The 12,141-nt window shown below is 41.5% G+C and overlaps 1 protein-coding gene across 1 annotated transcript in view; it reads left to right on the top strand.

Moving 5' to 3' along the window:
• The window catches only part of cntln (centlein, centrosomal protein), a gene marked incomplete at its 5' end in the record, with an annotated part of 91,944 nt that overhangs the window by 46,174 nt on the left and 33,629 nt on the right, over window positions 1–12,141 (top strand). Inside the window, 4 exons of the mRNA XM_083938160.1 lie at window positions 4,090–4,187; window positions 5,118–5,647; window positions 9,442–9,523; window positions 11,783–11,864. Coding sequence (XP_083794286.1) covers window positions 4,090–4,187; window positions 5,118–5,647; window positions 9,442–9,523; window positions 11,783–11,864 — 792 coding nt within the window. The remainder of the gene's footprint in view (window positions 1–4,089; window positions 4,188–5,117; window positions 5,648–9,441; window positions 9,524–11,782; window positions 11,865–12,141) is intronic.

Genomic DNA, 12,141 nt, shown 5'->3' with positions numbered 1-12,141 from the left:
AAACTAATGTTTCATATGTGCTTGTAAGCCTGGTAAAGTAACTAGTCACGGAAGTAATCAGATAAATTTAGTCCAATAAAAAGTAGAATATTTACACTGATTTATAGTGAAGTAGAAGTATAAAGTAGCATATGAATAAAATACTCAAGTAAAAGGGAAAAGAGCCTCAAACTTGTACTTTAGTCCAATAATTTAGTGAAAACCGCTGGTTCACAGGTTTGTTCATTTAACAAGGATTGTTTTTGACAAGCTTGTTGCAATTTGAGGCCTATGACTAATATTTGCATTGATAAAATAAAGACAATATACTGTATGTACTCCTATGTAACTGCATTGTTTTACAATATCCATTAATGTGATGGTCATATTTTTCCAGCCCCTTATTTTGGATAATTTTCATCAACCGGCCTCAATTCCAAATGAATTGAACAGTCCTGATGTAGCCTATTTCAGTCAGTTCAGTGATTGCTGTTTGTGCATATTTTAGTGAAAGAAAACCTATTTTCTTCATTTTTTCTAAGATTTGATAATGTAAAAGTGTTTATATTCTTACCTAGAAGGCAAACAAATGCAGCAATGTCTCTCCTACTGTTTCAAAATCTTACTTCACTTTAATTTAAGATTGTTACAGTAATCCCTAAACAAGCTGCCTTATTATATCAGTTTTTGCAGGATTGCATGACATGTCCTTAAGAATATCTGATTACATTTTTTTTTAAATTATTAGGCTATAGATCTGATACATGGTATTTTTAGAATCTAAAAGAAATAGAAAAAAACAACCGAACCGAACCGAAAAACGTGACCCGAAAACCTTGATATGAACCGAACAGTGGATTTTGTGAACTGTTCCACCCCTAGTAACCTATCTTCTGAGCGTGGTCAGACACTGTGCCATGGACGTGGTCCAGCTTTGCTGCGAGCATTTAAAATGGAGGCATTGAGATCGATGGAGAGGGCTTTGAACTCGGAGGAGAAGGCTATACGGTGCTCTGCCCAGAGGTGAGCAATAGCCACCTGCCTCATCTGTGCCCCCTGGTCTTTTACAGTCTGTCTGGTCGCATACACTGACATATTTCTGTGGTGTGTCCGTCAAATGAGGTGAATATTACTATTTGTAGTGACTTTTGGGGTCCTGAAATGTGAAATTATCAAACGTAGTGGGAGCCAGACTCGACCAATGTCTACTCCATCTCAGCCAAACCGAAAGTCCCAGATCTGAGTTTTTTATTTAAAACAACGTAATTGTCATCTTACCTTTACCTATCAACGAAATAGGTGTCTAACTGACGTTAGAGTTGATCGTAATTGTTTACATGTTCGGCCGTTTTGTCTGTTTTATTTCAACAGAGCTTTTTGACCTGTAAATCTTATTTTGAAAGGGTGTTACATCAGCCTTAACAGCCATGTAGTAGTGAAAGTTTCAGCAAATAGGAAAAAAATAAACATTTTCCATAGATAAATGCCAACACAACTCTTTAAGTTCCCTTCTTGTCCTCAGTCTTTTTAAACCAATTTTTTCCTTTTTTTGTGTGTGAAAATATTTTGCCTAAATAGAATTTTTAAAGCCATTTGTTTAAAAAAAAAAAAAAAAAAGGTACTAGAAGCATCACCTGTGATGGTGAAAAATATACATGTTTAACATGACTGCACCTTTAAGCAATCCTTATACCTCTGGGCCATGTGTTTTAGTGAGCAGAATTGATAAGACAACTCCCAGTGGAATTAATACGACAACTCAATTAAGACTTGATCAACTCGTTACAAATTGATTGAGAGATCAAGTAGTGTTCATCGTGTCTGCATACATCATTCCCAGTGTTAAAAAGCACATTGCTTTTAATCCAATCTGCAACCTTTTGTCAGACGCTGACCACCGCAACCGCTGCCTTAATTAACTAGTTCAATAACAAATCTGTCCTAGATCACTTTAATTTTCTTCACAACCAATGACGGTGTCTGTTTGAAGATGCAAGAATGTGATTTAAAGTATGCCACTAATTAAAATAGTGGATTCTCTCCTATTGACAGTCTAGTCAGGAATCGGGGAAATAGCTCTTTTGTCAGACCAATAATTACTAAATATAAATGTCACACAAAAGCCTGACCATCTGCTTTCTTGTCTTTTGTGTTATCATGTGCAAATTATTTTACAGTTTCTATCAAGTAAAAATAAAAACCGGAAAAAAAGCCATGCCAACTGCAGAGAGTGGCTTTACACTATGTGTTCCTTAGTACCCCTGTTTTTTTTTTGTATTACCATTATGTTATGTTGTATGTTATATGTTATTTGTATTCTCTTTGTTAAAAATGTAATCTTGATACCAAACCAAGCATACAAATCCTCCATGAAATATATTATATATTTGTGGCATAAAACACCTCTAGTTTTCCTCACTGTGCATTTATTCTTGAAATCAAAGTTTTTAAAATATAAAACACACTTAAACATATGTTGCTGTACAGTAAGCCTTTAAAGAAAGAGACAAAGATGAATAAGTCATGGAGAAACTTCCTACTTTATTTCTATTATAAATAAATTGAATATTGTGATGATTTTGGAGAAGATTATCTTACCATAATGTATGAATATTAAATGCCAGTTGCTTTTGTTATTTTATACCTAATAAAGCTGTATCATCTTATGTATCATTTGAAATATTTACAACTGGACTCAAACCAATATTTTGAGAGTCAATAGGAAGTATTATCAACATCACTAACAAAATCTGTGAATGGCCACAACATTTGCTCCTGAAGAACCTCTGTGACCCGATCAAAAAGATTGAGGGTTGAAACGCTGGAGCCGGGATCACACTAACGAAAGGCAGCAGATGAAAGGAACAAGGCCTTTGTGCTGCAACCCATGAGGAGACATGGGAGGGACGTTAATGTATGCTGCAGTGCCCGGACCTCCTCCAACTGTGGGTGACTAGGGAGCCACCACGTCTTCTTATCAAGGTAGTGCTGAGGTGCCAACTCCCAAGCCACCAGCACTGGAGCTGGATAATTGTCTCCCAACCTGGTTATGTACCCAGCAAACCCGGCAGCCCTCCTGTCCTATTTGGTGCTCTGTCTGATTGAATGTGACATGCTGGGAAGACTAAAGAGCAAGCTAATTCAAAGTAACAAACTTGCCTGGGCAAAGTGTCAAATGCAAAGCAAGGGAGCAGCCGCTCCTCACAACATAACCCTCACTTTTTTTTACGCTCCCTTCTATGGCCTCTTTTTCCAACTTACTCTCCAAAAGATCAACTGACCTGATTAGTCATGGTCCTGAATATTTGATTTTTTCTAGCCTCATTGTACAAATTATTTTGGTCATCCTGCCATAAACTTTTAACATGAGAGAATGAAAGCCAGAAAGTTTAACATTGTTTTGTGTTGCCCCTTGCATCTAGGTGAGCAGAGAAGATGTTGCTACCTTTCCAGGTCTATACTGTACGTTGAACAGTGACACTGAGGCTTGTTGAACTGTGTATGCGCATATAAATATCAAATCCCCAAGCACTTTGACTCCTGCATGCATTCTGTTGTTATCATAAAGACTAAATCATATGTTTGCCAAGGCCACTATTGAAGTTCCCAGAATAAAGCAGCATGTTAGTCTTCGGAGATTAGTTGTCCATTGGGGAAACATAGTGGACTACAAAGCAGTGCAGCCTGGGGCTGTGTGTTCACGAGGGATTCGAGCACTTCTCTTCGTTTGTTTAAGATCCCTAGAGAGAGGTTGCACATAGCATGTACCAGTGGTTGCTTTTGAACACTGTTTTCCTGTTTCCGTGTGGACTACTAAATAAAACACCTTTCTGTTAATCAGAAGGAAAAAGGTCCATTTGATAAGATTTTAGAAGCAGGAGGTGGGTTTATGCAGTGTGAACATTTTCCTTTGAAAGCACCATCTGGGATTCTGTGTTCCTTCTGAATTGATTGACAAAAGAAGAAAAAAAGAAATTGTACCTTAGGAAGGAAATTTGACCTTAGTAATGCTAATTGATTTAATGTACCCTCTCTATTATCGTTCTATTGATTGAGCAGCCTGAGTTTGACACATCATGTCACAATAACAAGCTTTGTTCCCCTTTGCAGAATTGCTTCACAAAGTGGTAGAGGAGCGCCAGGTCAAAAGCAGCACTCCGAAAAAGCTTTCTGTTTCTTCAGAGCGAATGGAACAGTCATATAAAAAGGTACAGTACAAGTCAGCACTGTCACTAAGTGTTCTTTGTCATTACCAATAAAGGAAACCCGACAGAGCCATAACTTCGCACAATGCCTCTCAGAAAGTGTGTTTTTTTTTTCTATTAGCAAGGATTCAAAAGTGTTCTCACTCTTTGGAGAATTGGTCAAGTAGTCATTATCAAGTCAGCTAGATAGTAGTCTTTCACAGTTAAAAACAATTCTACTAATAACCACAAATTAAGATATCCCAGAAAACAGTAAATGTTATATCGGAGCTGTTAGTAGGTTGAACATGTTTGTGCACACATGCTTTTAAAACCCCTGCTTGCATGAGTTTATATGTTGCCCCCCTGGCAGTAAATCATCGAGAGTGGGGATAACCATCTAATTTTGTTTGAAAGGTACCAGGCTTCACCAGCGGGTAGAGTGAGAACCAAATAAAAGGGGAAAATTGCCTGGAGGCACAAACCCAGCAGGCATGCACTGTTCTCTTAAACAGTCTCCACCAAAGATCTAACAAATAGACTAAGTGCTCCTGGTTGATGAGGGCGATCAGGCTAAGGGGGTACCAGTCAGATGTCCATAGCCTTGCCCGGCCTGATGCTCCCCTCATTGTTGCAGCCATACACACAGTTTATATGCATTGGCACATATACAGTACCCTTGAGAAAATGTCTGGGGGAGGGGGACCACTGTGTGCATGCTACCACACACATGTCAAATCAGGAAGTGGCCTTTCTCATAGAAATGTTCACTGATAAGATATCCTGTAGAATAACAACAGGGTGAACACAGACTTGGTATGTTGTTGTTTTCACTAGCATTACAAGAGCAACAAATACAGCACTGTAAGTGTTTACGGTAAAAATGACAGATATGCAAGGGAAAAAAAATAACTATGTTGTACCACTGAGGCCCCATATCTCTGATTCCAATAGATTGAACAGCTGGAGCGAAGGATGGTATCCCTGGAGGGGGAGACAGAGAGGCTGAGGGAAGAGAAAGAGCAGCTACTTGAGGCCAAGGAAGACTTGGCCCACAACTGCCGCAAACTCCAAGCTTCCCTGGATCATCTGCAAACCCAGGAAGCTGTCCGTGAAGAGGCAGCCCAGGCCCAGACCCTAGCCCAGGGGGAGCGGCATCGCAGCAAGATCATAGCTTTAGAAACTCGGCTGGCTGCCTCCAAAAAAGAGGCTACCAGGCTTCATCCTCAGTTGCTGAGGCTGAGACAGGAGCTAGGGATCCTCCGAGCAGCCAGGGACTTCTATAGGAGCCGTGCAGCAGCCCCAGCACGGGCAGGCGGGATTGCTAGCAACATTAGCTGCAAGGTCAAATTCAAAACAACTAGGCTCAGAGGTCCGCTACGCCAGCGCAGCCACCGAACAGTCAGCCCCAATCAAGCCATCAGCTGGCAAGGCTGCAGACCCAGTCCCACTAAGGACGAGTGGGAGGACATGAGCGTAGATAGGTAATGATACACACACACACACACACACACAGATACACTTATTCTCACAGCCTCCCTCCTCATTATTTTTAGGTGGGTAGCATTGGAGCGGGTGGGCTGGCTGAATTGCAGGGGGGCCCACGCAGCATCGAGGGGACACCGTGCATATGCAAAGCATAAGCAAATGGGTGATTGAATTTCATCTTCTGTCTAGTTGGTATTCAGAAGCCAAAAGAAGAATGCAAGCAAGAATGATAGAGAGAAGGAGAGAGGAGGGGGAAACTACTGTCAGATCCTTTGAAATATCCTGGGACGCCTTGCTTGGAGCTTATTGACTGAAATTTGCATGCAAAATTAGCCACCTCTCCACACAAAGTTGAACCAATGCCAGAAAAGCCCAGGGATAAGGGGGCCGCCAAAGCCTCGATACCTTCCAGTGATGCCATTTTCATGCACTAGTCACGCTACCCGAAATTGACAGTTTGGCAGTTTGATTTAATTTACTGGTCCTTTGCATATTCACTAACCCCCCCGTGACAGCGCTAAGGATCCCCCTGCAAGTACCAAGCCCCCCCAACCCCCCACCTCCTCCACCCCTACACACACAACCATACATGCATGGAAGCTAACCCCACCCTGTGTCTAGTCATGTTGGTTATCTTGTGGCATGTCAATTCACAAATGTGTGTGTGCTATTCTTATTTCCTCCAGCCTGCCCCGTAACCCCCTACCAACACAAGCATACAAACACACACAGACACACCCACCCTCCTCTTTCCTCTCCTCGCCTTAATTTAGTTAGATAAATTTTGAATGACCCTACTCGGCTCAGTACCAGATGTCTACAAGCTGTTTAACACCCTCTAAATTAAGAACCATCGACAGTAATTATTTCATGTATGTTTTATGCAAAAAAGCCACTGAGCCAACATTTATTGAGTGATGGTCGGAATGATTTGATTTCAAACACTCAGAGCTATCGCTGATATTTATTTCCCTTCACTTTCTCTCCCTGAATGCCTCTCTCTATCTGCTCTCTCTTTTGCTCCGTCCTACTAACACCCCATATCTTCACCAACTAATTCATCAGGCTGTAATCCACCCCATCTCAATCCACACGAGGCCATTTAACAGGGACTGGGTGAAGCTATGCCCTGCTTTCCTAATGCCTCTCCATGTGGCTAATAAGCAGCAGTCTAATATACGCTTTACCTGAGAGGAGGATCTAAGTGGATTTGCGAAGAAGGGGTCTAAACTGAGATGTTGTCTTATTTAAGGCACCTGTCGACTGATTTGTTACTGTAAAGCCTTCTGCGTCTCTTATCTCGCAGCGGTCTTCTTCAGCAATATGTCTGTTGGAGGTTTGGCCTAAATAGTGCCAAATAAAGATGTCAGAGTCATTAAGGCTACTGACAAGTCTTTGTTTTTCTCCCCTGTCTTTTTATCGCTGCCTCTGGCTCTCTCTCTCAAGTTTTGAGCTACTGGAGGCAGCTGACCATTTTGAGCAGATCAGCAGTTTTGTTAGAGAGCAGGACAGAATCAGAGCAGGGGGGCATGGGGAATATTGTTCGGAATTGTTTTGTAAGAAGGGATATGTAGTGTGTGTTTGTGATTGTGGGTTTTGCTTGTGCGTTTAGTCACTGCTGGAATACACTACATTACAGATGGGTGAAATTTGTTTTGCCATGAAAGGATACACCAACATAAAGTGTGTTCACAGGTCTTTCCCTTATTTCTCTCCCTCTATTGAAAGATGTGTACAGTATGCCATTCTTTCAATAGATTCCCTTATTTGGTGTTTTGATGATGATGATGATGATGATGATGATGATGATGATGATGGTGGTGGTGGAGAGTGCTGCCTAAAGCCTAGTTCAGACCAGATTCATGTAGACCATGAAGTTGAAAACTCACAACTACTTGTAATGCTGTGGTCTGCAATGTTCTGAAACTTGACAGTTTTCACTGCGATTCGACGAGACAGTTTAGCCATATGACTGTATACTTCCATTCTAATTTTATGCTTTTTGGCTTTTTTTTGTAAATGGATATAACTTGTAGCGTCTTAAAATATGAATGAGGACAGTGATGGTGAAATACTTTCTTCTCACTAACGCCAATCCTGCTCTTCATTCACACTCTAGCTCCCTCAACCACCGCTGCTCTCTCTTTCAAACGCTTGCCTGTTTAGCCTCTGTCCAAAACTCTGCCATTTCAACCAAATGACAGTTGTAGCTGACTTGACCAGCTGACTTTGCTACGAGCTGATTGGCTGTTAAAACAGGTGGTGTGCCTTACAAAATAAAACCAGCCACTGGCGACTTGACAAGCTGAGTTGTAGGCGACACAACTGGCCAGCTTAAGTCGACCTGAGATGAGCCAGAGCCACTTTTTCCTGCAACGTTCTTAGCCGTTAGCGAATCTGTGGTCTGAATTGGGATTGACACTTTGCTCCAAAACCTCCTGGGTAGACTGGGTAGAGATTTGGTGACTGTGAAGGCCATAGAATATGTTCACTTCTTTTTCACACTCATTACACCATACAGCATTCAGTAGCCTCCTGTGTCCTATATGAAAGCATCTTTCATCATTTCACATCATTTGACCCATACAATTTTGCATTCAGCCTGTAACTGCACACCATTTAAATACACAACACACACATCCCCCCCTGAAGTATCGGTGTAACATGCCAACACAGCATCCTAAACTGTATTGTTCGTAGAAACACATCCAGGAGACACATTAAATAGCCTGTGGATACACTTACTGTGGCTCTTGTCTTTTTTGCCTCATGTTCACTGTAGGTGGCCACAATATCATGCTGACTGTAGTATTAGTCAGTTTAATCGACATGTGATGTGTAATTAGTATAAAAATACTTACAATTAATAGTGAGATGACTTCAGAATTGTATTCACAAAGCAGAATTGAAGTCAGACCAGTTTATCTGTCTCACCAGCATGACGCAGGCAGCATTTTTCATCAAATGCATTTCATCCTGGTCTTACTGGTGGTGAGATTAGTGATCCTCAACAAGTCCCTGCGCCCCTGTCGAGCCCTGGTTTAACCCTAACTAGCCCCTAGCCCTGTCATGTTCCAGTTAGATCCTCTCTCTGTGGTCTTTACGTACCACCGCTGCTTCTCCCAGGCCCCACCTTAATAAACCCGCCAGCGTAAATGTCACTGGCTTCCACCTTCACGTCAAAGGTCACTGTCAATAAACCTGTGTGTGTGTGTGTGTGTGTGTGTGTGTGTGTGTGTGTGTGTGTGTGTGTGTGTGTGTGTGTGTGTGTGTGTGTGTGTGTGTGTGTGTGTGTGTGTGTGTGTGTGTGTGTGTGTGTGTGTGTGTGTGTGTGTGTGTGTGTGTGTGTGTGTGTGTGTGTGTGTGTGTGTGTGTGTGTGTGTGTGTGTGTGTGTGTGTGTGTGTGTGTCCCAGGAAGCCCTTACCGTGTGTCCATCAGACGCAACTTTGCTTGGCTCCGCTCAGCCGTGCCTCTCATACACGTCTGTCACACACAGAGGGCTAATGAAGGCCACAGCCGCTCTCATACATGTTGATGCATTCACCATCAGCACCAGACACTGCAGCTTTTCACTTAATTTACACCCACATTTACACTTCCAGCTCAGAAATTGGATGGGACATTGATTTTCTGTTGGAAGGCGGGGGGGCCGAAATGCACATATTTTTGCTTGATGTCAACTAAATCAACCATAAAAGGTAAATTGGATTTTTGTCCAGTGGTGGTACTTTCAGAGACAGGGTTCAACTTCTCACCTGTAATAATAACCCTTCTCACGTGTTTCTACAGTGACAGTGGTGAAGAATACGTGGATAGTCTCAACAGTGTCACCTCAGAGACAATGCCATACAGACAACACGCTAACAGAAAGGTAGGTCTGTGCTCATCTTTAAATTAGTTTTACATTAAAAAAAGGAATTCACTTCTACAGTCAAATATTCTACTTCTACTATAACATTTTAGTTGGATTTATGCCTTCGAGTAGTTTGAGAGTGAGTACAGGTTGTTCAGGTATGTTTTAATCGTTCCATTATTCCAATGGTATAGGACCATCATAAAAAAAATATTTCTGAATCTCTAAAACCCTGATTCCAAAATATCACTCAGTTACTGAAGCATACTGTGAATCAGCACAGTATAAAAATTATACTTTTTGATCCTGAATTTATATTTTTTTAAGTTGGGTTTAGAAAGCGATATTCAGCATATTCAGAGGAAAGTGTTCCTTGTTTGTCAAGAAAGAATACTTCGGGACCTTACCTAACAAAATTGCAAGCAGAATTTTTTAAGTTTACAATGGAGGAAGGATGCACTGCATGGCTCTGATGGCTGATCCGACAGGTGCTCTTTGGTGGGGTGGGTAAATGTGAAAAAAAAAAAACAGAATAAAGGAAGCAATGCTTAACATAAAGTGATGGAAACGACCATGGATAACGAACCAAGGCACTCCGTCTTCAAGTGAAATGATGTTGATTTTATTGCCTATATTGAAGAATAAAATCAACATAATTTGACTTGAAGACGGAGTGCCTGGTTCTTTTTCTACGGTTGCTTGCACCACTTTAGGTTAAGCACACCTCCCTGGAATCTGTTTTTTTCGAATGTTATTCAAGTCAAAAAATTATTTTGTGTTATTTACAGCCACATTACCATAGTCATGATATTTGGACTGTTGATTGTGTAGGGCAATGTGTTTGCCTTTTGACTTGACTTGCCACTGCAACTTTACAGTTGAAATCTTATAAGTCTATGTAAATTGCTCATTTTTGTCATAAAACTAATATCATTATCGAGGCTGATGTGATTGGTCAGCTAGGGCTAGGCAATGTGTCCAAAATCTTCTATCCCAATGTAGTTCATTTCGTATCGCGGTAACGAGATTTACCTGGATAAAGCGGGTTTTCTGGTAATTTAATAAATAAATAGTTCATATGAGTTAATAATAATATAATCCTGTGTGAATTAAATACTGTACCGCTGCAGTTAAATATAGCTGTAATGCAGTTTGTCAACATTGCAGTAGAAACCATATAGAAAAATACAATACACATTTTAATTTAATATTTCTTTATCGTTTTGACCGTACATATTATTATATCGGCCAGCGGTATTGTCAGAATATTATTATGAATGTTCCAGTAACTATTTCCTTTGCTCTTGCATTCACAAAGTGTTCCATAAGTGTGGTTGTAGGTGCTCTGCCTTTCCCATCTCCTCCATTAAAATCAATAGGCCTGGACCCTTGCTCTTGTCCATATCAAACCACTTTGTAGCAGGACGTGGCAGCTCCAAGCCCCAGAGAGATATGTCCGTCAAGAAGAGCATTGAAGAGAGAAAAGAGGGACCTTAGAAGATATTCTCTCTCCCTCTCTTTCTGTTTTTTAGAGGAGGTGAGCTAGGTAGAAGGTGGAGTAGAAGAGAGGGTTGTTGTACATGTAGCCAGGGAGCTGTCAGGACCCTTACTCTCAGATCCCCTTAGGTTTCCCTGCTCCAGATCTGCTAAATGTGCCCATCAGCTCCTCCTGAGCTCATCGCAGTGACAGCCCTGGCCCCTCACAACGTGCTATGTCACAAACCAAAGCGTTCACCCCTCCCTCCCCCTCCCCTCCTCTCTGCAAGGCACCGTGTGATCAAACCAGGCACTGATCAAATCCTACCTGACCCCATATACAAAGGAAACAGGCAGAGAAGAAGGCGGATTGGGGGGGGCTGCCTTCTTTGATGTCACTACAAACGATGGTGCAGTTGGGAGGTGTCACACATACACACGCATACATGCTTATGAGTGCAAATGACTACACGCACACACACACACACACACACAAACACACACACGTCATACTGTAAGGGCGAATCAGGGCTTTCAGACAGTGATTGAACAAAGGCAGCATTTGCAAGCATCTGTCAGGAGTAATATCCATGCTGAGAAACGTTCACGTTGAAGTCGGTTGAACACGCTCAGGTGAATTATTAAAGCGCAGGGTGATTTGTCTTGTCGCGTTAAACTGAGCACACCCTGTGATCATGGTGTCATTATGAGCTGCGTTTCAGGAAGCACAACATGTCAACCGGTTGTGTTATGTTTAACAGCTGCTTTTCATCTCTGTCTCTGACTTTTCTGTTCTTTCAGTACTACAGGTGTTCCCTAATCTCTAACACAGCAGCACCGGCAGCAAAATCCGACAGAAAACAACCTGATGTTCTGGCCCAAGGTAGCATAAGTTTTCCTTTTTCACACCCATGCAAAACTACAAAAATCTAATCGACTATTAATTGACGCAGGAAGAACACTCAATGCATGTACATGCTGTCGATCAGAAACAAGTATTCAAGAAGTTAACAAGCTTTGTTTTTTTGTTTCGTTTTTCCACACCTGAATTGGTTATAAATGGAGTTGTTAAATATATCACAGTTTTCACTTGCGCATACACAAAGACACTTTTACATAAGCCTGTTAACTCCCACCAGTAGCTTCTAAATAGGGATTTG

This window comes from Echiichthys vipera (genome assembly GCF_963691815.1).
Source record: "Echiichthys vipera genome assembly, chromosome: 2".
Classification (NCBI taxonomy): Eukaryota; Metazoa; Chordata; class Actinopteri; order Perciformes; family Trachinidae; genus Echiichthys; species Echiichthys vipera.
Note: the sequence above shows the minus strand (reverse complement) of the source record. Positions and strands in the feature narration are given on the sequence as shown.